Here is a 21412-nt window from a genome sequence, read left to right on the forward strand (position 1 = left end):
TCAACAAAGTGTGAATTGGAAAACCTACATGTCAAAGTCTGCTTGACTGTGGTTTTAAAATCTTAATATCTTTGACGTATTATTTGTTGAAATACTGTAGATATTATCATCAAACAATAACATCCAACAACATCATCAGGACAACATGATGACATGTTCCCCAAATACTCAAGGAGGGAAAAGAGATGTTTATCTGCATCTATGTCTACAGTCACAAAGACCTTCGCTGGTAAGACCTTCAGTTCATCCTCAGTTCTTATGTATGGAAACATCTTCTCAGTGAAAGTGTGTGTGAAGGTGTGTATGCGTGTGTCCGTATCAGGATCAGAGAACGACAGCTTTCCTATGTTCCAGTCCAGAGTCACTCTGACCCTCCGGGGCTTCTTCCTAAATGGTAGATCAATGTCTGGATCTGATGGTGACAGCATTACGTATTTACCTTTATAGAACATTAATGTCCATAATCCTAACTGTATGTCTCCCTTCCTCTGGACAGACCCTGCTAACACACCAAGAGCCCAGTATTTACTGTCTCCAACCTTGACCTCCCAGCTGTGAGTCCCTGAAGTAAAGCCCTCAGAGCCCAGGACAGAGAGATGAGAATCAAACCTCTCTGGATTATCAGGAAGCTGCGAATACTCTCCTCCTACTCTCACTCTGGTCAGATCTTTAGACAGGGTCAGGCATGGATGAGCAGTGTTTGGGTCCAGAATTACAGGAGTGTAGGAGACCGTCTCCATAATCTTGTTCCAGATGTCGAAGCTCAGGTTGCCCAGGTGTTTGGACTCGTCTATCAGAGCTCCTGAGAGCAGCTGTGGATCATCCAGCAGGGGGCTCTGCTGGACTCTTACTACTGCAGCCTTGTAGTTGATCAGGAATGAGACGTCTTCAGCTCTCAGCTGCTCCTCTGTATCTCTGACTGTGTCTGAAAGAGCTGCTATCTCTCTGCTCAGAGCCTCCATCTTCTTCTTCATCCTCTGACTCTTCTGCTCCTCTTCCTCCCTCAGTGCAGCGATCCTGGCCTCCTCTTCCTCTTCTAGAAACTGGCGAAGCTTCTTAAACTCATCCTTAATCTGCTTCTTTGTGCATCGTGCCTGGACCTTCAAGTGTTCTGCTGTTTGATCAAACTTCACTTTAACTTGTTTAAAAACCTTTATCTTCTTCTTTAAGGGCTCCAGAGTTTCCTGAAGTTCCTTCTTGCATTGTTTTGCAGCTTCATCGATGGGTCTGAATCTGTGGTTGGAGTGTGTTTCTGAATCTCTGCAGACGACACACACTGGCTGCTGATGGTCCAGACAGAAGAGTTTGAGTTTCTCAGAGTGCAGACTGCAGCGAGCCTCTGAAGCTCTCCGATCTTTCTCCAGTAAGAAACTCTCACACAGGTTCTTTAACACCCGATTTAAAGGTGGTTTTGACTTTGAAGATATTTTCCTACAAACTGGACACTCACGTTCTTGTTTCTGTCTCCAGTAGCCCTGCAGACAGTCTCTACAGAAGCTGTGGGTACATGACAGGATGACAGGATCTTTAAAGACTTCATGGCAGACAGGACAGCGGAGATCTTCCTCTAATCTTGAAGCCATTTAGTCTCTGAGTGAAACTGAAAACACAGCAGGCCGACAGCTCAGTCACTCCCTGTTTCCTCAAACTTGCGCTCACTTTGAGTCTTTGTTCTTGTAAAACTTCCTTTCTTTAAGTGGATTCGGCAGCTGGTTGAAGTGTTCCAGTATTCCCAGTGTAACCGAGCGCCTAACTGTAAACACTTAATAAATCAATGAACAGTATGATACACAACACAGCACGTACAGCAGCAACAACTACACTTTAATTTCTGTCAAGCTTCAACATGTGAGCCCAAAAGAGGAAGTCTGCCAACTGTTTCCTGCCCTACGGCAACTCAGAGAAGACACACAGTGCCTGTCATACAAAAGCACATCTTTAAATATAAAACAGTCTCTTACATACGTCACCCCACAACTCAAAACATTCCCCTTTCAACCATTTACAGAACAAACATGTTCACACAAAAACCCCACAGAGTTAACTCTGCGTGGGTGGTGATGGCGAGATGGATATGACACATTCCTTTGGTGTGGGAGATCTGGGTTTAACCCTTGTGTTGTCCTTTGGGTCCCAGTGACCCGAAATACAACACAAGGATTATGTACTTCCCTTTACTTTGTTGAGAATTGCTCTCTAAACCCTGTTTCTTTTAAAGTAAGTAAGTAAAGTTTATTTCTAGAACACATTTAAACACAGTTTAAGCTGACCAAAATGCTGTACAAACAAGAACTAAGGTGCTGTATTAACCCTTGTTTAGAGAGCAATTCTCAACAAAGTAAACGGAAGTACATAATCCTTTAATAAAAAGGGTTAATTCCCACTGCGATACATCAACCATGTGTCCCTGAGCAAGACACTTAACCCATAGTTGCTCCAGAGAGGAGTGGCAAATATAGCAATTGTAAGTTGCTTTGGAAAAGCGTAAGCTAAATGACATGTAATGTAACTCTGCAAGAGGATTGGCTAGATAAGAGTGTACAACTGTTAATAATCATAATGTATCAGCAACATTTAGGTCACATTACAAAGGGGATTACGCACAAACACCTGAATGAAAACATTTTGAAGCAGTGCAATTTGAAATGTCACGCACAAACCCGTATATAAAAGAGTGCCCAACAATTACCCAGGCTGGTAGTTAACTAACACCTTTAGGATTTTGTCATGTTTCGATTTTTCTGCGTCCTAGCCTTGTTGTGATACTGAAACTTTTATGTTTTTATGGTGCTGCAAGATGTATTATGGTAATCTTATTGTTTTGTTGTGGTATGCACTTGAGCCCAGAGTAACTTTTTAAGCCAACCAACGCCTGCACTTCTTAAGGAGACTGAAAAAGGCCCATTTCAACCCAGCAGTCCTCACCACCTTCTACAGGGGAACCATTGAGAGTGTGCTAACAAGCAACATCTCCCTCTGGCATGAGAGCAGCAACACTGCCACCTATTGAGAATTTGGCCAAACAACGCAGCCTTTCAGGGGCAAAAAAAATCATCAAGGACTCTACACACCCCTGCCACAGTTTGTTCTCTCTCCTGCCCTCAGGCAGGCGGGATCACAGCCAAATAGTAGGTCTGTGTGGTTCCACGACAGTTTTATTCTGACTGCAATCAGACTGTTGCACAGCACCACACTGTAAACTGAGACAATGTGGAACATACAGTATGTGTGCATATGATATATGTATATGTATGGGTATGTCTGGGATATGTGTATACACACGTGTATTTCTACATTTCTCATATTTTTTTAAATGCTAGCCATCTTATTTATATATCATATTTTTGCTAGACCATATTTATTTATGTATAATTGGATTCTTCTAGCTGCTGATGGTTTTTTTTATGTCTGTTTTTTTATGGTGGTCCTATGCAACGTAATTGCGTTCGGTCCGTGTACTTTTTCGTTCATTCGATTTTCATTTCATAATCAGATTTAAAAAACAAAAAACGAATGGTTATTTGATTTTCGTTTTAAAATACAACTCGAAATACAAGGCATTTTTTTCCTTTTCATGGTCAAAAGGGGATGGGAGAAATTAAAAATATGCTGTGATTTTCATTTTCTATTTCATATAACAAAAATAAAATCACTCGGAAATAGGAATGAAAAAAGGTTTGTTTTTTCATATTCAGAGACCGGATGTTGTCATTTCCAAGGCAACAGCGCCAGCATAGCCTACCAGTGTTGCTTTCAGCCCAGGCTAAAATTACTTTGGAAACCTGTGCTCTTGATAATGCTTGGGGGGGGATTTTATTTCATAATGCCACATGTATTTATTCCCCTCTCTCCCTGCCTCCCTCTGACTCCCTGTCTCTACCCGCCGCAGACAACTTCGCCCCAAGAGAGTCGAGCCAGCTGAGGAAACAGACTTTCAGTTCACGGCTGTAACGTTACCGTTACGCCACCGTTAACAATCCCAAACGTTCTGTTGCTGATCTGGCAGAGAGTCACCGGTGGTTCGGGATCAGATCATGGGGATCAGACCTCCGGTGCTGGGTCTATTATAATATTAGCTGCTGCTGCAGCTAGCTAGCAGCTAGCCACCAGCCCTGTGACCTCGGTCCCCACGGTTCGCCCCCCAGTGCTGACTGACTCTGGTCCGTCTGCAGAGCTGCGTTACCCGCTCTAGCTGAGCTGGGAATCTGCCGCGCTCGTGATTTATTCATATTTTATTTTATTTGCAGATAGTGATATGCTATGATGCACTGATGCCAGGCAGGCTTGCTGCTGCTTTTAGTCTGAGTCTGTGAGATAACCAAACTTCCTTTAAATATAACGTGCATATAAATAGATGGAATAAATAAAAGTCCCTCGAAATACATAGTAAAACATACATGTATTTAGGCTATTGAAGTATTATGACTAAAGCCTGTATTTCATGATCTATTTCATAGCCATATGTATATTTATGTAAAGGGGGCAAAACACGGAAGTTATAGGCTACAGATTCCCTCAGCTGCAGCCCGGACATTCTAAAACGCTTAACGTGAAAAAGCTTAACTTTAATGTACCTAAACAATGATCAATCAAATATCAGTCAGTTATCAGTCAGATAACGTCCATAACGACTTTGGGTTAGATTTTTTGATCACTGTTTATAAACAGTGATCAAAAATCGCTAACGTGAAAAAGCTTAATGGTTAACCACGTTAAGCTTTTTTCCTTACAATTTCCCTTAATGAAGCAGAAACCCTTAATGTCAGCGAACGTCCATAATAATTGTACTTTGGGTTAGATTTTTTAGTTTTTCAGTGGTTATGAGGAGCAATATGAGAGAGACATTTGGTAATCCTTGATCATTGCTCATTGATCATAGAGCAGGTAACGCCAGCTCTGCAGAGTCAGTCCGGGAGGCGAACCGCGGGGACCGAGGTCACAGGGCTGGTGGCTAGCTGCTAGCTAGCTGCAGCAGCAGCTAATATTAGAATATTAGACCCAGCACCGGAGGTCTGATCCCCGTGATCTGATCCCGAACCCCGGTGACTCTCTGCCAGATCAGGAACGGCAGGCAACAGAAAAGTTTGCTGGGATTGTTAACGCGGTGAAGTCGCAGTAACGTTACAGCCGTGAACCGAAAGTCTATTTGCTCCGCTGGTTCGACTCTCTTCGGGCGAAGTTGTCTGCGGCGGGTAAAGACAGGGAGGCAGGGAGAGAGGGGAATAAATACATGTGACATTATGAAATAAAACTCCCCCCAAGGATTATCAAGAGTATAGCTAGCTAGGTTTCCAAAGTAATTTTGGCCTGGGCTGAACACTGGTAGGCTAGGCTGGCGCTGTTGCCTTGGAAATGACAACATCCGGTCTCTGAATATGAAAAAACAAACCTTTTTTCGTTTCTGTTTTCGAGTGATTTTAATTTTGTTATATAAAATATAAAATGAAAATCACAGCATATTTTAAATTTCTCCCATCCCATTTCGACAATGAAAAAGAAAAAACGCATTGTATTTCAATTTCAAATGTCGTGTTTTAAAACGAAAATCAAATAACCATTCGTTTTTTTGTTTTTTAATACCTGTTTATGAAATGAAAATCGAATGAACGAAAAAGTACACGGACCGCGTTCTACACTGCACTTCCTGAAGTGTTTTTTGAAAAGACAATAAAATGATCTTTTAGGGTACTAAAGGATAATCCGTTTTTCAATTTAAACCAATAACGGAAAAACGAAACAATGAGCTCCGTTTTGCCGTTTTTACAATGTTCATAAAAAACAACTGTTGTTTTATTGTTATTCATGTTTCAGTCTTAAACCATCAGCGAGAATACAGGCTTATTATTATAATGTGCATAATAATTGAAAATCCGATGGAACACAGGTCTCGTTTATAATGTTATTTTGCTCTTACGTGTTAAAGATCAAAGGTGACTAAAACCAATGCGCTCTGGACCGGAAATTGAGCGTCACACACTCTCTACACACACACACACCATGTTGCAATCGGGGAATGTATCATTATGCTTTACAGCAGATGAATACGCACGGAAGCATGCACGCACGCAAGCACGCACGCACGCACGCACGCACGCACGCACGCACGCACACACACACACACACACACACACACACACACACACACACACACACACACACACACACACACACACGTGAGCGGTTTACACATCTTCAAAGCCACAGCTTTGGAAACTTGTTCTTATAACTCCTTAGATGTGTCTTTTCCTAAACTGAGACAATACATTTCTTCATTAAATAGTTTTGTCCTTTTTGTTTGCTCTCTATTGTTTGTGAATTAAATTGCACCAGTTAATTTTGATCTGGGGATATCCTGGTTAATAATTGCCATATACCAGTCTGTTATAATCCAAAACAACTAATCATATATCCTCATTTTACTCAGAAATTAGGTAGATTTCATGTAAATGAGGTCTGTTGACCATGGATGCAAAACAGAAGTGTAAAACTAATGAATTGGAATGAAGTTGGATAAAAGGGGTAACACAGAATTGAGTGATAAATTACTTCATGCTTTATGAACTGGTCGATTTTGTTATGCCAGTAACATTTATAATGACATACATACATACATACATACATACATACATACATACATACATACATACATAGATACATAGATAGATAGATAGATAGATAGATAGATAGATAGATAGATAGATAGATAGAGAGATAGATAGATAGATAGATAGATACTTTATTCATCCCCATGGGGAAATTCGAGAAATGACCCGGGGAGGACAAGTGCATGGTCGACAGGAAGTCAACACAAGGGCTAAACCACTTGACCACTTAAATGAAAGGGCTTCTTTTTTATTGCAACTCTGCAGAATATTCCTGTGACATGGTTGACCAACTTAACTGCCATTAATTTGAGTGTGATGAAGAACTCCTGCAGCTAAAATTGGACCATATTGCAAAACTCTCATCATATTAGTGAGGAAGCTGCCATGTTGCTTCTCTCATCCTGGTATCCTCAGGCCCTGCAGACTGGACCACGCTTGTGGTTTACTGCTAGAACATAACAGTAGGCCACTTTGCTGATTCAGATTTGCCACTTGAGTCCACAGCACCATACAATATATGATAAACATGCACCAGACTTTGTGAAAGTGTATGTTCTGTAACTTAAACTGAGAGAGAGACTAACATGTACTCAGTTGTTACATTCAACGTTTGCATGATTCTGTGCCATCTGCTGCTGCGCCAACAATACAATGGCAGTAAATATTTATATTGCTTATAGGAGATGTCAGTTATCTTGATCAGAAAAAATAATACATTGCAAAGTCAGGACAGGTACCAATTATTTTATTTACAACACACACATGCACACAGCAGCACATATTTTTTGTTATTTAGTTCTTTGAGTTTTATGTTTTTATGGTGTTATGTTCTAAGCCTTATGTGCTTTAGTTCACTTGTTCATTCCATTACATTAAATAACATGTCATTTAGCTGGCGCTTTTATCCAAAGCGACTTACAATTAAGTGAAAGGGAGGGGAACATCTGGAGAAAACCCCATGCAGACACAGGAAGAACATGCAAACTCCATGCAGAAAGGCCCCGGGTGTCAGGGTGTCTTGGACTGTTAGTCAGTGTTCATGACTGTTTGTTTCCCCATTCACTGTCACCAGCACTCACTCTCTCTCATTCTCCAGCACACACTCCTCCCACTGATTCATACTCCTCGTTACTCACGCAGATCAGACTCTCCCAGTCCCCTCAGTCCTAATTACACACACCTGCACCTCATCAAGCCTCATCCTCAGTCCACCACCTGCAACTAATCAGCCACCACCTACATAAGCAGCACAACCACACACACTCCTTGTCAAGTCTCGTTTCCACATGACGCTTTGACCACGCATGTTAAGCCTAGTCATTCCAAATTTGCCTACCCTGTACTTCGGATCCTGTTGTCTGCTGCTGCTCTGGAACCTGCCTACCCAGCTACCAGATTTCCTGCCTGTTGCTTCCTGCTCGTTGTTGGATCATTGTTAATAAAGCTCAGCTTCTCTACTGCAGTCTGTCTCCTGGTCGTCCGTGACAGAAGACTTGACCACAACTAAATGAACATGGATGAGGACGCAGCAGGAAGATCATCTGTTCAATCAAAACGGAGACACTCTGGAAGATTTTGTTGCAGTTTACCTCTGTTATTATCACAGTGCGGGCTGGGAGGAGGACTTCTTAAAGTATCAGTTCTGGAGCGGGTTAGATGACCCACTTACTCGGATGCTGCTGCTCGAGGACCTCAACCTGCCGTTTAGTGAGTTTCTGGACCGAGCCCTTTGGGTTTGTGGTTCCTCCCTTACGGTAGCGCTTGCCGATCCAGAGCCAGCCGATCGGTGCCAAAGTCCTCACCACAGGCCCACTTCAGCAGGGGAGCCATTTGACTGCCCAGTCGGACAGAAGCCAGCAGCGTCTGCCCAGTCGAAAAGGCCAGAGACTGCTCACCGCGACTGGCCAGACGAGACGGCTCACCGACTACTGCCCAGCCGAGACTGCTCACAGCAACTGCCCTGCAGAGACTAGCAACCCTTCTGTTCCCGAACCGGTGTCTGACCCCGAAGCTGGCGCGTGCAGCTCTCCTGACCCCGAAGCTGGCGTGCGGTTCTCCTGACCCCGGAAGCGCGTACAGCTCTCCTGACCCTGAGCTGACGTGCAGTCCTCCTGCCTCTGAGCCGATGTACAGCTCTTTCCATGCCTCCACAGATACGCGGCCTGCTAGCGGCCTCTCTCCAGAGTCCCAGCTAGCTAGTAGCTTCCCTGTGTCCCAGCTAGCTGGTGGCTTTCCTGAGTCTCAGCTGGCTGGTGGCTTCCCTGAGTCCCAGCTGGCTGGTGGCTTCCCTGAGTCCCAGCTAGCTAGTGGCTTTCCTGAGTCCCGGTTGGTTTGGATTCCCCCTGACTCTAGGCTAGGTAGCGGTTCCCTTGTCCCTAGTGTCCCCGAGTCCTCTATTGTCCCTAGTGTCCCCGAGTCCTCTATTGTCCCTAGTGTCCCCGAGTCCCTAGTGTCCCCGAGTCCTCTATTGTCCCTAGTGTCCCCGAAGTCCTCTATTGTCCCTAGTGTCCCCGAAGTCCTCTATTGTCCCTAGTGTCTCCGGAGTCCTCTATTGTCTCCGAGTCCTCTTGTCTCCGAGTCCTCTATTGTCTCCGAAGTCCTCTAGTGTCTCCGAGTCCTCTTAGTGTCCCCGAGTCCTCTAGTGTCCCCGAAGTCCTCTAGTGTCCCCGAAGTCCTCTAGTGTCCCGAAGTCCTCTAGTGTTCCCCGAAGTCCTCTAGTGTCCCCGAAGTCCTCTAGTGTCCCCCCGTTCCCCGAGTCCTCTAAGTGTCCCCCGGTTCCCCGAGTCCTCTAGTGTCCCCCGGGTTCCCCGGAGTCCTCTAGCGTGTCCCTAGGTTCCCCGGAGCTCTTTAGTGTTTCCCGAAGTCCTCTAGTGTCCCTAGGTTCCCCGAGTTCCTTTGGCAGTGTCCCCGAAGTCCTCTAGTGTCCCTAGGTTCCCCGAGTCCTCTAGTGTCCCCGGAGTCCTCTAGTGTCCCTAGGTTCCCCAAGCTCTCTAGTGTCCCCGAAGCCCTCTAGTGTCCTTAGGTTCCCCGGGAAGTCCTGTGTTTCCTTAGGTTCCCCGAGTCCTTCTAGTGTCCCTAGGTTCCCCGGAGTCCTCTAGTGTCCCCGAGTCCTCTAGTGTCCCCGAAGTCCTCTTAGTGTCCCTAGGTTCCCCGAGTCCTCTAGTGTCCCCGAGTCCTCTAGTGTCCCTAGGTTCCCCGGAGTCCTCTAGTGTCCCCGAAGTCCTCTAGTGTCCCTAGGTTCCCCGAGTCCTCTAGTGTCCCTAGGTTCCCCGCCGAGTGCCCTAGTGTCCCCGCGTCCCCTAGTGTCCCTAGGTTCCCCGAGCTCTCTAGTGTCCCAGGGTCCTCTAGTGTCCCAGAGTCCTCTAGTGTCCCAGAGCTTCCTAGTGTCCCCGAAGCTCTCTAGTAGTCCCCAGAGTCCTCTGGTCTCCTAGAGTTCCTAGAGTCCCGGCCATGTAGCGGCTCCCCAGGGTTCCTAGAGTCCCGGGCCGTATAGCGGCGCCCCCCAGAGTTCCTAGAGTCCCGGCCGTGTAGCGGCTCCCCAGAGTTCCTAGGATCCCGGCCTTGTAGCGGCTCCCCAGAGTCTAGCCTAGCTGGCATTTCCCCTGAGCCCAGGCTAGCTAGCATCCTTCCTGAACCCCACCTAGCTAGCACCCTTCCTAAGCCCTCGTCGCCAGTACAGCCCGGCTCGACGCCCTCGTCGCCGGTACAGCCCGGCTCGGACGCCTCGCCGGCTGACAGCCCGGCTTACGCCCCTCTTCGCGGTTCAGCCCAGGCCTCTGACGCCGCGCGCGCGTTCAGCCGGTTCTCACTGCCGTCGCGGTTCAGCCCGCCTTACCTTCCCCGTCGCGCCCAGGCCCCGGCTCGGACGCCTTCGCCGCGTACAGCCCGGCCGGCCTCGACGCCCGGCGGTACAGCCCGTTCAAAGCCCTCATCACCGGTACAGCCCAGTTCTAAGCCCTCATTGCCTGTCCTGGACATCATCCCGGGGAGCCTCCCCAGGAAATTTTTGGGAGGGGGCCATACGCCCTCTAAGGGGACTGTGGAGGTCCCGCCGACACCGGTTCCCAGGACCGCCATGGCCTCCAGAGGGATCAGCCCCGCCATGGCCTCCAGAGGGATCAGCCCCGCCATGGCCTCCAGAGGGATCAGCCCCGCCATGGCCTCCAGAGGGATCAGCCCCGCCATGGCCTCCGGAGGGATCTGCCCCGCCATGGCCTCCGGAGGGATCAGCCTCGCCATGGCCTCCGGAGGGATCAGCCTCGCCATGGCCTCCGGAGGGATCAGCCTCGCCATGGCCTCCAGAGGGTTCTGCTCCGCCATGGCCTCCAGAGGGATCAGCCCCGCCATGGTCTCCAGAGAAGTCTGCCCCGCCACGGCCTCCAGAGGGGTCTGCCCCGCCACGGCCGCCAGTGGGCCAGCCAGCTCCGCCGTGGCCACGCCCCCAGCCGGCTCCGCTGTGGTCACGCTTCCAGCCAGCTCCGCCCAAGTCTTGGGGGAGGGCCTGGAGTCCGTCCGCCTTCGCCCTGTCCCCCTCCTGTCCCGGTCTCCGGGCTGCCCGCCCTCCGGTTTTGCCTTTGACGCGCGTCGCGTTGTGGGTGGGGTAATGTCAGGGTGTCTTGGACTGTTAGTCAGTGTTCATTGACTGTTTGTTTCCCCATTCACTGTCACCAGCACTCACTCTCTCTCATTCTCCAGCACACACCTCCTCCCAACGATTCATACTCCTTGTTACTCACGCAGATCAGACTCTCCCAGTCCCCTCAGTCCCAATTACACACACCTGCACCTCATCAAGCCTCATCCTCAGTCCACCACCTGCAACTAATCAGCCCCACCCACCCAATAAGCAGCACAACCACACACACTCCTTGTCAAGTCTCGTTTCCACATGATGCTTTGACCACGCACGTTAAGCCTAGTCATTCCAAATTTGCCTACCCTGTACTTCGGATCCTGTTGTCTGCTGCTGCTCTGGAACCTGCCTACCCAGCTACCAGATTTCCTGCCTGTTGCTTCCTGCTCGTTGTTGGATCATTGTTAATAAAGCTCAGCTTCTCTACTGCAGTCTGTCTCCTGGTCGTCCGTGACACCGGGCCACCAGGGTTCCAACCAGGTACCTTCTTGTTGTTAGGCCACAATGCTTACCATTGACACAATACCTATCATGTATTATAGCATCCAATATTGGTCAACTACTGATTCAAGGGCTTAATATGAGCAGTGAACATCTAACTGCTGGGTGATCCAGGCACAGGCCCAGCAGTGAGGTCTACCATGCTCACCATGAACTCTGGTCCAGTCTGCAGGGCCTGAGGAGACCAGACCAGAATGAGAGAATCTCCAGTACACTTTCAATTGTTAATTTAAAAAAAATGTTCTTCATCACATTGACATGTTCAATGGCAGCTAATGTGGTCAACCATGTCACATACAATATTCTGCAGAGCAATTAAAAAAAGCCCTTATGTATAATGTAATTTTAAAATTATTATAATACTATTTCTATTTTAAAACAATATCCATTCTTACTCCCTTCATGGCTATTAATGAATGTTAATTAAATACTTGATATAACCCCTAAATAATTAATTTAAGCTTAATCTGACAAGCTACAGGCAAAAGCTAAAGTATCTCTTTCTTCTGGCAGTTATTACAATTCTCATACTTTTATTTTGACACGTTAATGTTACTTCCTGTCCAGACCGCATCGGATCTTTATTTGTTTTATTTAACCTTTATTTATTCAGGGAAGGTTCACTGAGAGGCAGCCTCTCTTTTGCAGGAATGCCCTGATCACATTCACACAGTTCCACATTCATACCTGGAAGCCGCCCAGTACCACCACAGTCTGATCTGCTGGCCACTGAGCAGCGGTTTGGGTTGAGGGCCTTGCTCAAGGGCACCTCAGTGGTGGTAATGAGGGAGGGACAAGCGCTGTTCTTTCACTTTCACAATTTTATCCTGTCGGTCTGGGGATTGAACCGACGGCCTCCCGGTCACAAGCTCGCGTCTCTAACCTTCAGGCCACCACTGCCCACTTTAACATGTATGATTTTCAGTTATTATGCACATAAAAATTAGCCTGTATTCTCGCTGTTGGTTTAAAATGGAAACATGAATAACAAAAAAAAACGAGCATTTTTCCAGTTAATTGTTTATTTTGGAAAAATGGGAAAACGGAGCTCATAGTTTCGTTTTTTCGTTTTTGGTTTGAAACGAAAAACTGATTATACTTTAGGGACCTACGGTCCGTGTACTTTTTCGTTCATTCGATTTTCATTTCATAAACAGGTATTAAAAAACAAAAAACGATGGTTATTTGATTTTCGTTTTAAAATACAACAATTGAAATTGAAATACAAGGCATTTTTTCCTTTTCATGGTCAAAAGGGGATGGGAGAAATTTAAAATATGCTATGATTTTCATTTTCTATTTCATATAACAAAAATTAAATCACTCGGAAATAGAAATGAAAAAAGGTTTGTTTTTTTATATTCAGAGACCGGATGTTGTCATTTCCAAGGCAACAGCGCCAGCAGAGCCTAGCCTACAAGTGTTGCTTTCAGCCCAGGCCAAAATTACTTTGGAAACCTGTACTCTAATGCTTGGGGGGAGTTTTATTTCATAATGTCACATGAATTTATTACCCCCTCTTCCTCTCTCTGTCTCTACCCCGCCAGACAACTCCGCCCAAGAGAGTCGAACCAGCTGAGAATTCGTTGGCGGTTACGGCTCAAGCGTTACGCGTCACCGTTAACAGTCCCAGCAAACTTTCTGTTGCTGCCGTTAAACTGCTGATCTGGCAGAGTCACCGGGCGGTTCGGGATCAGATCATGGGGATCTGGTGCGTGCGGGTCCAATATTCTAATATTAGCTGCTGCAGCTAGCAGCAATACCAGCCCTGTGACCCGGTCCCCGCGGTTCGCTCCTCGGTAGTTGACTGACTTTGGTCCGTCTCGCAGAGCGCGCTTACCCGCTCTAGCTGAGCTGGTTCGTCGTTGCTCATTTTTTGCCTTTGTTTTTTTTTTGCAGATAGTATATGCTATGATGCATCTATGCCAGGCAGGCTGGCAGTTGCTTTAGTCGGAAGTCTGTACAAAACTTCCTTTGAATATAATGTGCATATAAATAGACGGAATAAATAAAAGTCCCCTGAAATAAATATAAGTAAAACATATATATTTAGGCTATTGAACTAATGACTATGCCTATGTTCATATGTTTTGCCTCATTTATGTTTCATGATCTATTTCATAGCCACATTTATGTATATTTATGTTAAGGGGGGCAAAAAACGGATAATCGGTTGCTCAGGAAGTTATATAGAATACAGTTTCCCTCAACTGCAGCCGGGACATTCTCAAACGCTTAACGTGAAAAAGCTTAACGTGGTTTAATGTACCTAATGATCAATCAGATATCATTCCGTTATCAGTCAGATAACGTCCATAATAATTGGACTTTGGGTTAGATTTTTTGACAGTTTTCAGTGGTCATGAGGAGCAATATGAGAGATAAATTTGGTAATCATTGATCATTGTTTAGGTACATTAAACCACGTTAAGCTTTTTTTCACGTTAAGCATTTGAGAATGCCCCGGCTGCAGTTGAGGGAAACTGTAAACTTCCTGAGCGACTGATCATCCGTTTTTTGCCCCCCTTTACATAAATATGGCTATGAAATAGATCATAAAATAAATAAATGAGGCAATATATGAACATAGGCATTAGTCTTTAGTTCCATAGCCTATATGTTTTACTTATATTTATTTCAGGGGACTTTTATTTATTCCGTCTATTTATATGCACATTATATTCAAATGAAGTTTTGTACAGACTCCGACTAAAAGCAACTAGCAAGCCTGCCTGGCATCAGTGCATCATAGCATATCACTATCTGCAAATAAAATAAAATATGAATAAATCACGAGCGCGGCAGATTGCCAGCTCAGCTAGAGCGGGTAACGCAGCTCTGCAGACGGACCAGAGTCAGTCAGCACCGGGGAGCGAACCGTGGGGACCGAGGTCACAGGGCTGGTGGCTAGCTGCTAGCTAGCTGCAGCAGCAGCTAATATTAGAATATTAGACCCAGCACCGGATGTCTGATCCCCATGATCAGCAAGCTTAACGGTAGCAACAGAAAGTTTGCTGGGCTTGGTAACGGTGGCGTAACGGTAACGTTACAGCCGTGAACTGAAATTCTGTTTCCTCCGCTGGTTCGACTCTCTTCGGGTCAAGTTGTCTGCGGCGGGTAGAGACAGAGAGTCAGAGGGAGGCAGGGAGAGAGGGGAATAAATACATGTGACATTATGAAATGAAATCCCCCCCAAGCATTATCAAGAGTATAGGTTTCCAAAGTAATTTTAGCCTGGGCTGAAAGCAACACTGGTAGGCTAGGCTGGCGCTGTTGCCTTGGAAATGACAACATCCGGTCTCTGAATATGAAAAAACAAACCTTTTTTCATTTCTATTTCCGAGTGATTTTATTTTTGTTATATGAAATAGAAACTGAAAATCACAGCATATTTTTAATTCCTCCCATCCCCTTTTGACCATGAAAAGGAAAAAAATGCCTTGTATTTCAATTTCAAATGTTGTATTTTAAAACGAAAATCAAATAACCATTCGTTTTTGGTTTTTTAAGTCTGTTTATGAAATGAAAATCGAATGAACGAAAAAGTACACGGACCTACCCTGACCTTGCAAGACATATTATGGTAATCTTATTGTTTTGTTGTGGTATGCACTTTAGCACGGAGTAGATCTGCTGGACGTGTGTTGACATGTATTCAGTTACTGAGTCACATGAGAAACCTGATTTTTTGTTTTTACACACTTGTCTCCTCTCAGAATATATTTCCCACTCCTGAGTGTAAATGTTAACTTTTAGATAATTCCCAGCCTGGGTTTTAGTCTGGAGTGTAGGGCACTTTACATGTACTGTAAGATTTGAATTTGCACTGCTTCAAAATGTTTTGATTCAGATTTTTGAATGTGTGTAATGTGATTTAAATGTTGCTGATACATTATGATTAGGGTTGGGTACCGTTTGGATTTTTACGATTCCGATGCCGAACTGGTTCTTTTAAAACAATTCCGATTCCTAACCGATTCTTGAAAAACATTTTTTATGGAGTTTATTTTTTAAATTGAAAATTTAAATTTAACAATATATCAACGTTTTAAAGTACTTAAATATATAATAAGTAAACCTAAGTCACCTAACACACAACTACAATAATTTAACAAATAACAGTTACACTATTAACAATTAACAAGAAAATAAATGTTGAGTTGGTATGCCAACCAGCTTCAAACTTTAGCAGTTCTTTTGCAGAAAAATGACCATATTTGCCTTCTCTGGCAAGATAGGACACCTCTCCTGACTTATGGCATGTAGGCCTACTGCACAGGAGAAAACTCTCTCAAACGATGCCCAAGAGGCCTGTACACACCCAGGTAGGAGTTTGGAAGGGCAGACAATTTGGGGAGGCTGTCTCGCCTCCCCCATCACCTAGCTACAGGCTCTTGTCCTGAACGATAGACTAGCAGAGCAAGTGTAATATGTTTACTATCGATTAGCGATCCCGTGCAGTCAGTGAATCGTTAATATGCTTTCACGTCCGTTGTGAGCCCAGAGTGAAAATATGGCATTTTAAAAGTAGCCTACATTTACGGTAGCTAGCTAACGGTAGACTCCGTTTCGGAGCATGTATAAAAAGCCGTCTATCAGCAGTGATAGTAGAGTGCATGTCAAAGAATAGCGCGGACACGTGCTTCACACCGTGAGCGGGCACGTGCGCCACTCGGCAGAAAAGGGAGAAAGAAAAAAAGAGTCTGCCGCTGTCCGGAGCGACAGCGGGAAAATATTTCAGTCGGAATCAAAATGAGGAACCGAAATTTGCGTTCTAATCCGGTCCGAATACTACCGTTTGCGTAGGAACCGGTTCCATAGTGGAACCAGGTTTCGGTACCCAACCCTAATTATGATTATTAACAGTTCTACACTCTTATCTAGTCGATCCTCTAGTAGAGTTAACTCTGTGTGTTTTTTGTGTGAACATGTTTGTTCTGTAAATGATTAAAGGCGAATGTTTCGAGTTAAGGGTTGACATATATCAGATAAAGATATCATTCTGTATGCAAGGCACGGTGTGTCTTCTCTGAGTTGCCGTAGGGCATGAAACAGTTGGCAGACTTCCTCCTTTGAGCTCACATATTGAAAGTTGACAGAAATGAAAGAGAAGCTGCTGCTGCTGTACGTGCTGTGTTGTGTATCATACTGTTCATTGATTTATTAAGTGTTTACAGTTAGGCGCTCGGTTACACTGGGAATACTGGAACACTTCAACCAGCTGCCGAATCCACTTAAAGAAAGGAAGTTTTACAAGAACAAAGAGTCAAAGTGAGCATAACTTTCAGGGAACAGAGTGGCTGAGCTGTCTGCCTGCTGTGTTTCCTGCTTCACTCAGAGACTAAATGGCTTCCGCATTAGAGAAAGAGCTCCGCTGTCCTGTCTGCCATGAAATCTTTAAAGATCCTGTCATCGTGTCGTGTACCCACAGCTTCTGTAGAGACTGTCTGCAGAGCTACTGGAGACAGAAACAAGAACGTGAGTGTCCAGTTTGTAATACGATATCTTCAAAGTCAGAACCACCTTTAAATCGGGTGTTAAAGAACCTGTGTGAGAGTTTCTTACTGGAGAGAGATCAGAGAGCTTCAGAGGCTCGCTGCAGTCTGCACTCTGAGAAACTCAAACTCTTCTGTCTGGACCATCAGCAGCCAGTGTGTGTCATCTGCAGAGATTCAGAAACACACTCCAACCACAGATTCAGACCCATCGATGAAGCTGCAAAACAATGCAAGAAGGAACTTCAGGAAACTCTGGAGCTTTTAAAAGAGAAGTTGAAGGTTTGTGGACACGTCGAAGAGGAGTCTGTAGAACACCTGAAGGTCCAGGCCCGACGCACAGAGACACAGATTAAGGATCAGTTTAAGAAGCTTTACCAGTTTCTAGAAGAGGAAGAGGAGGCCAGGATCGCTGCACTGAGGGAGGAAGAGGAGCAGAAGAGTCAGTGGCTGAAGGAGAAGATGAAGGCTCTGAGCAGAGAGATAGCAGCTCTTTCAGACACAGTCAGAGCCACAGAGGAGCAGCTGAGAGCTGAAGACGTCTCATTCCTGATCAACTACAAGACTGCAGTAGTAAGAGTCCAGCAGAGCCCCCTGCTGGATGATCCACAGCTGCTCTCAGGAGCTCTGATAGACGAGGCCAAACATCTGGGCAACCTGAGCTTCAACATCTGGAACAAGATGAAGGACATGGTCTCCTACACTCCTGTGATTCTGGACCCAAACACTGCTGGTCCAAGACTCATCCTGTCTGAAGATCTGACCAGTGTGAAACTTGGAGAGGATCAGAAGCTTCCTGATAATCCAGAGAGGATTGGATACTGCACTGTCCTGGGCTCTGAGGGCTTTAACTCAGGGACTCACAGCTGGGATTTCGAGGTTGGAGACAATGCATACTGGGCTGTGGGAGTGTCAGCAGAAGGTGCCCAGAGAAAGGAAAACCTCCGGTCTGGATTATGGACAATACGGTTCTGTAAAGGTAAATACTCAGCAGTCTGCCCATCAGATCCCAGCAAGGATCTCCCAGAGCAGAAGCAGCTCCAGAGGATCAGAGTGACTCTGGACTGGAACAGAGGAAAGCTGTCGTTCTCTGATCCTGATACGAACACACTCATACACACCTTCACACACACTTTCACTGAGAAGATGTTTCCATACATAAGAACTGAGGATGAACTGAAGGTTTTACCAACAAAGGTCTTTGTGACTGTAGAAAAATATGATGAGGATGAACTGAACGTTTTACCAGCAAAGCCTTCTGTGTCTGTACAACCTTTCTCTGTATGGCAACTTGATGATGACCATGATGATGATTATTATGATAATAATGATGATGATGATGATGATGATGATGATGATAAAGATGATGATGATGATGATGATGATGATGATAAAGATGAAGATGACGATGATGATGATAAAGATGAAGATGATTATGATTATGATGATCTTTTTAATTACTAACTGAGCATTGTTTGGTTTTTAAATTGTTGTATTTGTGCTTTCTGTGGGACTACAGATGCAAATTAGCCTAAGGCTAACTCTGGTGCAATGCATTAAATGATTGATGATTACATTTATGTTTAAATTGCACACTGTCGCTTACAAATAAATTGAAATTGAATTGAATTGAATGAAGATAGTTATGATGTTATGTGAAGACGATACTGATGACTCCGACATGGCTTGTTATTGAGATTAGGATGATATACTGAAACTGTTTTGACACTTTTTTTTTTAAACACTTTGTACATTTCCAGTTATAACATGAATCAATCATATTCTCTATCTTACAAATAATCATAGAAAAACAACCCCACCAAGAGAAAGACAAAGACAGACCAAACCTAAAATCAACCTGACAGACTTGTCGCACACAACAGACGGACAGGAGATAAAAAAATATATATAAAACAAAACAATAAAATTAAAAAAATAAATAAATAAATACATTTAAAAAAAGACAAACAAGTGCACCTAACATTCCTTATTACAGTACCGACCAAGGGCAGGTTCAAACATTCAGAGTTCCAGTTCCAGACCAGGTAAATTGTTCACATAAGTTATCAGAGGGTCCCAGGTTTTGTAGAATCTGTTGATGGAACCGTTGAGGGTACATCAGATTTTTTCCAGCTTAACATTCTGCATAACGTCCATAATCCAGTGGTGGTGTGATGGAGGAGTAGCAGCCTTCCATTTAAATAAAATCAAGCATCTAGCTAATAAGGAGGAAAAGGCAATGACCCTCTGTAGATGAACAGGGGGAGCAAATCCCATTGTATCAGAAAACCACCCAAAAACAGCAAGATGTTGTAAGCATAAGCATTAGAGATGACTTCAAAAAAGGATGACCATAAAAGGAACAAGTTTCGGACAAGACCAGAACATATGATAGGAAGTAGCTGGCATCTGTTTACATCTATCGCATAGTGGGTCTACGTTCGGAAATATTCTTGCTAATTTGGCTTTTGAAGTGCAACCTGTGTAACACTTTAAACTGTATTAAAGAATGTCTGGAACATATGGAAGAAGAATGGACTCTAGTAAGAGCCATATCCCATTCCTCATCAGACAGCTGCGCCCCCAAGTCATTTTCCCACTGTTCTCGAATATGTGAAATAGAGAGGTTGCAGCTATCCATGATATGGGAATAAATAAATGATATTCTTCTCTTATTCAGCATTACTACCCGCAACGATGGATACTTTTTTCAACCATTGATGAACCTCTCCAACAGTATATAAAGTGACCTGTGACATCATTTCACATAATTGAAATCATGATATCCATAGATCGCAGAAAGTCACTGTAGGGAGAGCGGTGGTGATCATAAAGAAAACCCAAAAATAAATAAATAGAAAAAAAAAAAAACATTTAGGAGGACGTACATATATAGCGTTACGTGTGATGTGTATACACACCTTTATACACAAAACGTCCACTGCCACTATGAACAATGCTAACAAAATAATACTATAAAAATAGAAAATACTGTCAGAAAATATGACAGAATAGCCATATCTAATAATACCACTGTCTCTTTTAAATGATTACTGGCTTCATTGGCCCGATCATCAACATTACCTCAATCACCATTCTCCGCAGCGTGTGAGGCGGGGCGTCCGTTATCATCGATTACATTGTTATTGATGTAGGCCAGCGCCCCCGCAGGGTCGGTGAACTTCATACGTTTCCCGCTGTGTGTGAACTGCAGAGTGGCAGGGTAGTAGAGGCCGAACTGGATCTTTGCGGCATGGAGCTTCTTTTTGGACTCGGAGAAGGCTGTGCGTCGTTTGTTGACATCCGGGCTGTAGTCAGGGAAGATGTGAAATCTTGATCCGTTGAAGGAGAGCGGGCCCTTCTGTCTGGCGAGGCGTAGGATCAACTCTTTAGTTTGAAAGTGATGGAACTTGACAATGAATGGCCGCGGTTTATTGTCGCCATCAGCTGGTTTTGGGGCCAAACTCCTGTGGGCTCTATACACCGACGGTGGCTTCTCAAAACTGTCTTCCCCAAGCACATCGATGAGTAGTTTGGTGTTAAATTCTGTTGGTCGTGGGCCCTCCACATTTTCTGATATCCCCACAATACGTATATTCTGCTGTCTAGTGTAGTTTTCCAAGTACGCCACCTTCTCCCTCAAAGCATCGTTCTCTTTAGCCAGCGAAGTATGGGAAGCTTCCACGCTTCTCAGTCTCTTGTCGATCTCATTCAGCCCGTCCTCTACATCAGTAATTCGTTGGCCATACAGACTCAGGATCGAATGTAGAGAGGCAATAGACGCCCAGTTCTCCTCCCGAAACGAGTCGATAGAGGCTTGCACAGCAGTAACTGCATTTGCCAGCGCGTCCATGTTGTTAGCATTAGCACCTGTTTCTGCGCTAACGCTAGCCGAGGAGTTCGAATCGCCTTGTGTTGTGGTTTTCCCACTTTGTTGTTTGGCCGGTTTGGGAGGCATTCATCCACTCATAAGGTAGTAAAGTCACTTAGTGTGTGTTTCCGACGGAGTTTGAATGGTTACGAGGTCCAAAATGTATAAATTTGATAGATTTCTGCGGGAGCTGTCGAAGACACGTCTACTCTCGTACTCATGCTCAAGCGCGCCCCACTTTTTTGACACTTTGAGGAACATGTCATTATGTTTGGCTGTTGTTTAATGTTTCTTCATCTTATTATGC

General features: G+C 44.8%; 3 protein-coding genes across 3 annotated transcripts in view; 1 reads left to right on the forward strand and 2 right to left on the reverse strand.

Moving 5' to 3' along the window:
• The window catches only part of LOC120564319 (nuclear factor 7, brain-like), a 3123-nt gene extending 1290 nt beyond the window's left edge, over positions 1 to 1833 (reverse strand). Inside the window, exon 1 of the mRNA XM_039809169.1 lies at positions 1 to 1833. This exon is cut by the window's left edge and continues 1290 nt beyond it. Coding sequence (XP_039665103.1) covers positions 63 to 1583 — 1521 coding nt within the window. The 5' untranslated portion in view covers positions 1584 to 1833 and the 3' untranslated portion in view covers positions 1 to 62.
• Positions 1 to 21412, reverse strand: part of nox5 (NADPH oxidase, EF-hand calcium binding domain 5) — a 70409-nt gene that overhangs the window by 3370 nt on the left and 45627 nt on the right. The window lies entirely within an intron of this gene.
• LOC120564318 (nuclear factor 7, ovary-like) lies at positions 16842 to 18830 on the forward strand. Its single transcript, XM_039809168.1, has one exon. It carries the CDS (start codon positions 17085 to 17087, stop codon positions 18696 to 18698), a length of 1614 nt encoding a protein of 537 aa, XP_039665102.1. The 5' UTR covers positions 16842 to 17084; the 3' UTR covers positions 18699 to 18830.

This window comes from Perca fluviatilis, chromosome 8 (genome assembly GCF_010015445.1).
Source record: "Perca fluviatilis chromosome 8, GENO_Pfluv_1.0, whole genome shotgun sequence".
In the NCBI taxonomy this organism is placed as follows: Eukaryota; Metazoa; Chordata; class Actinopteri; order Perciformes; family Percidae; genus Perca; species Perca fluviatilis.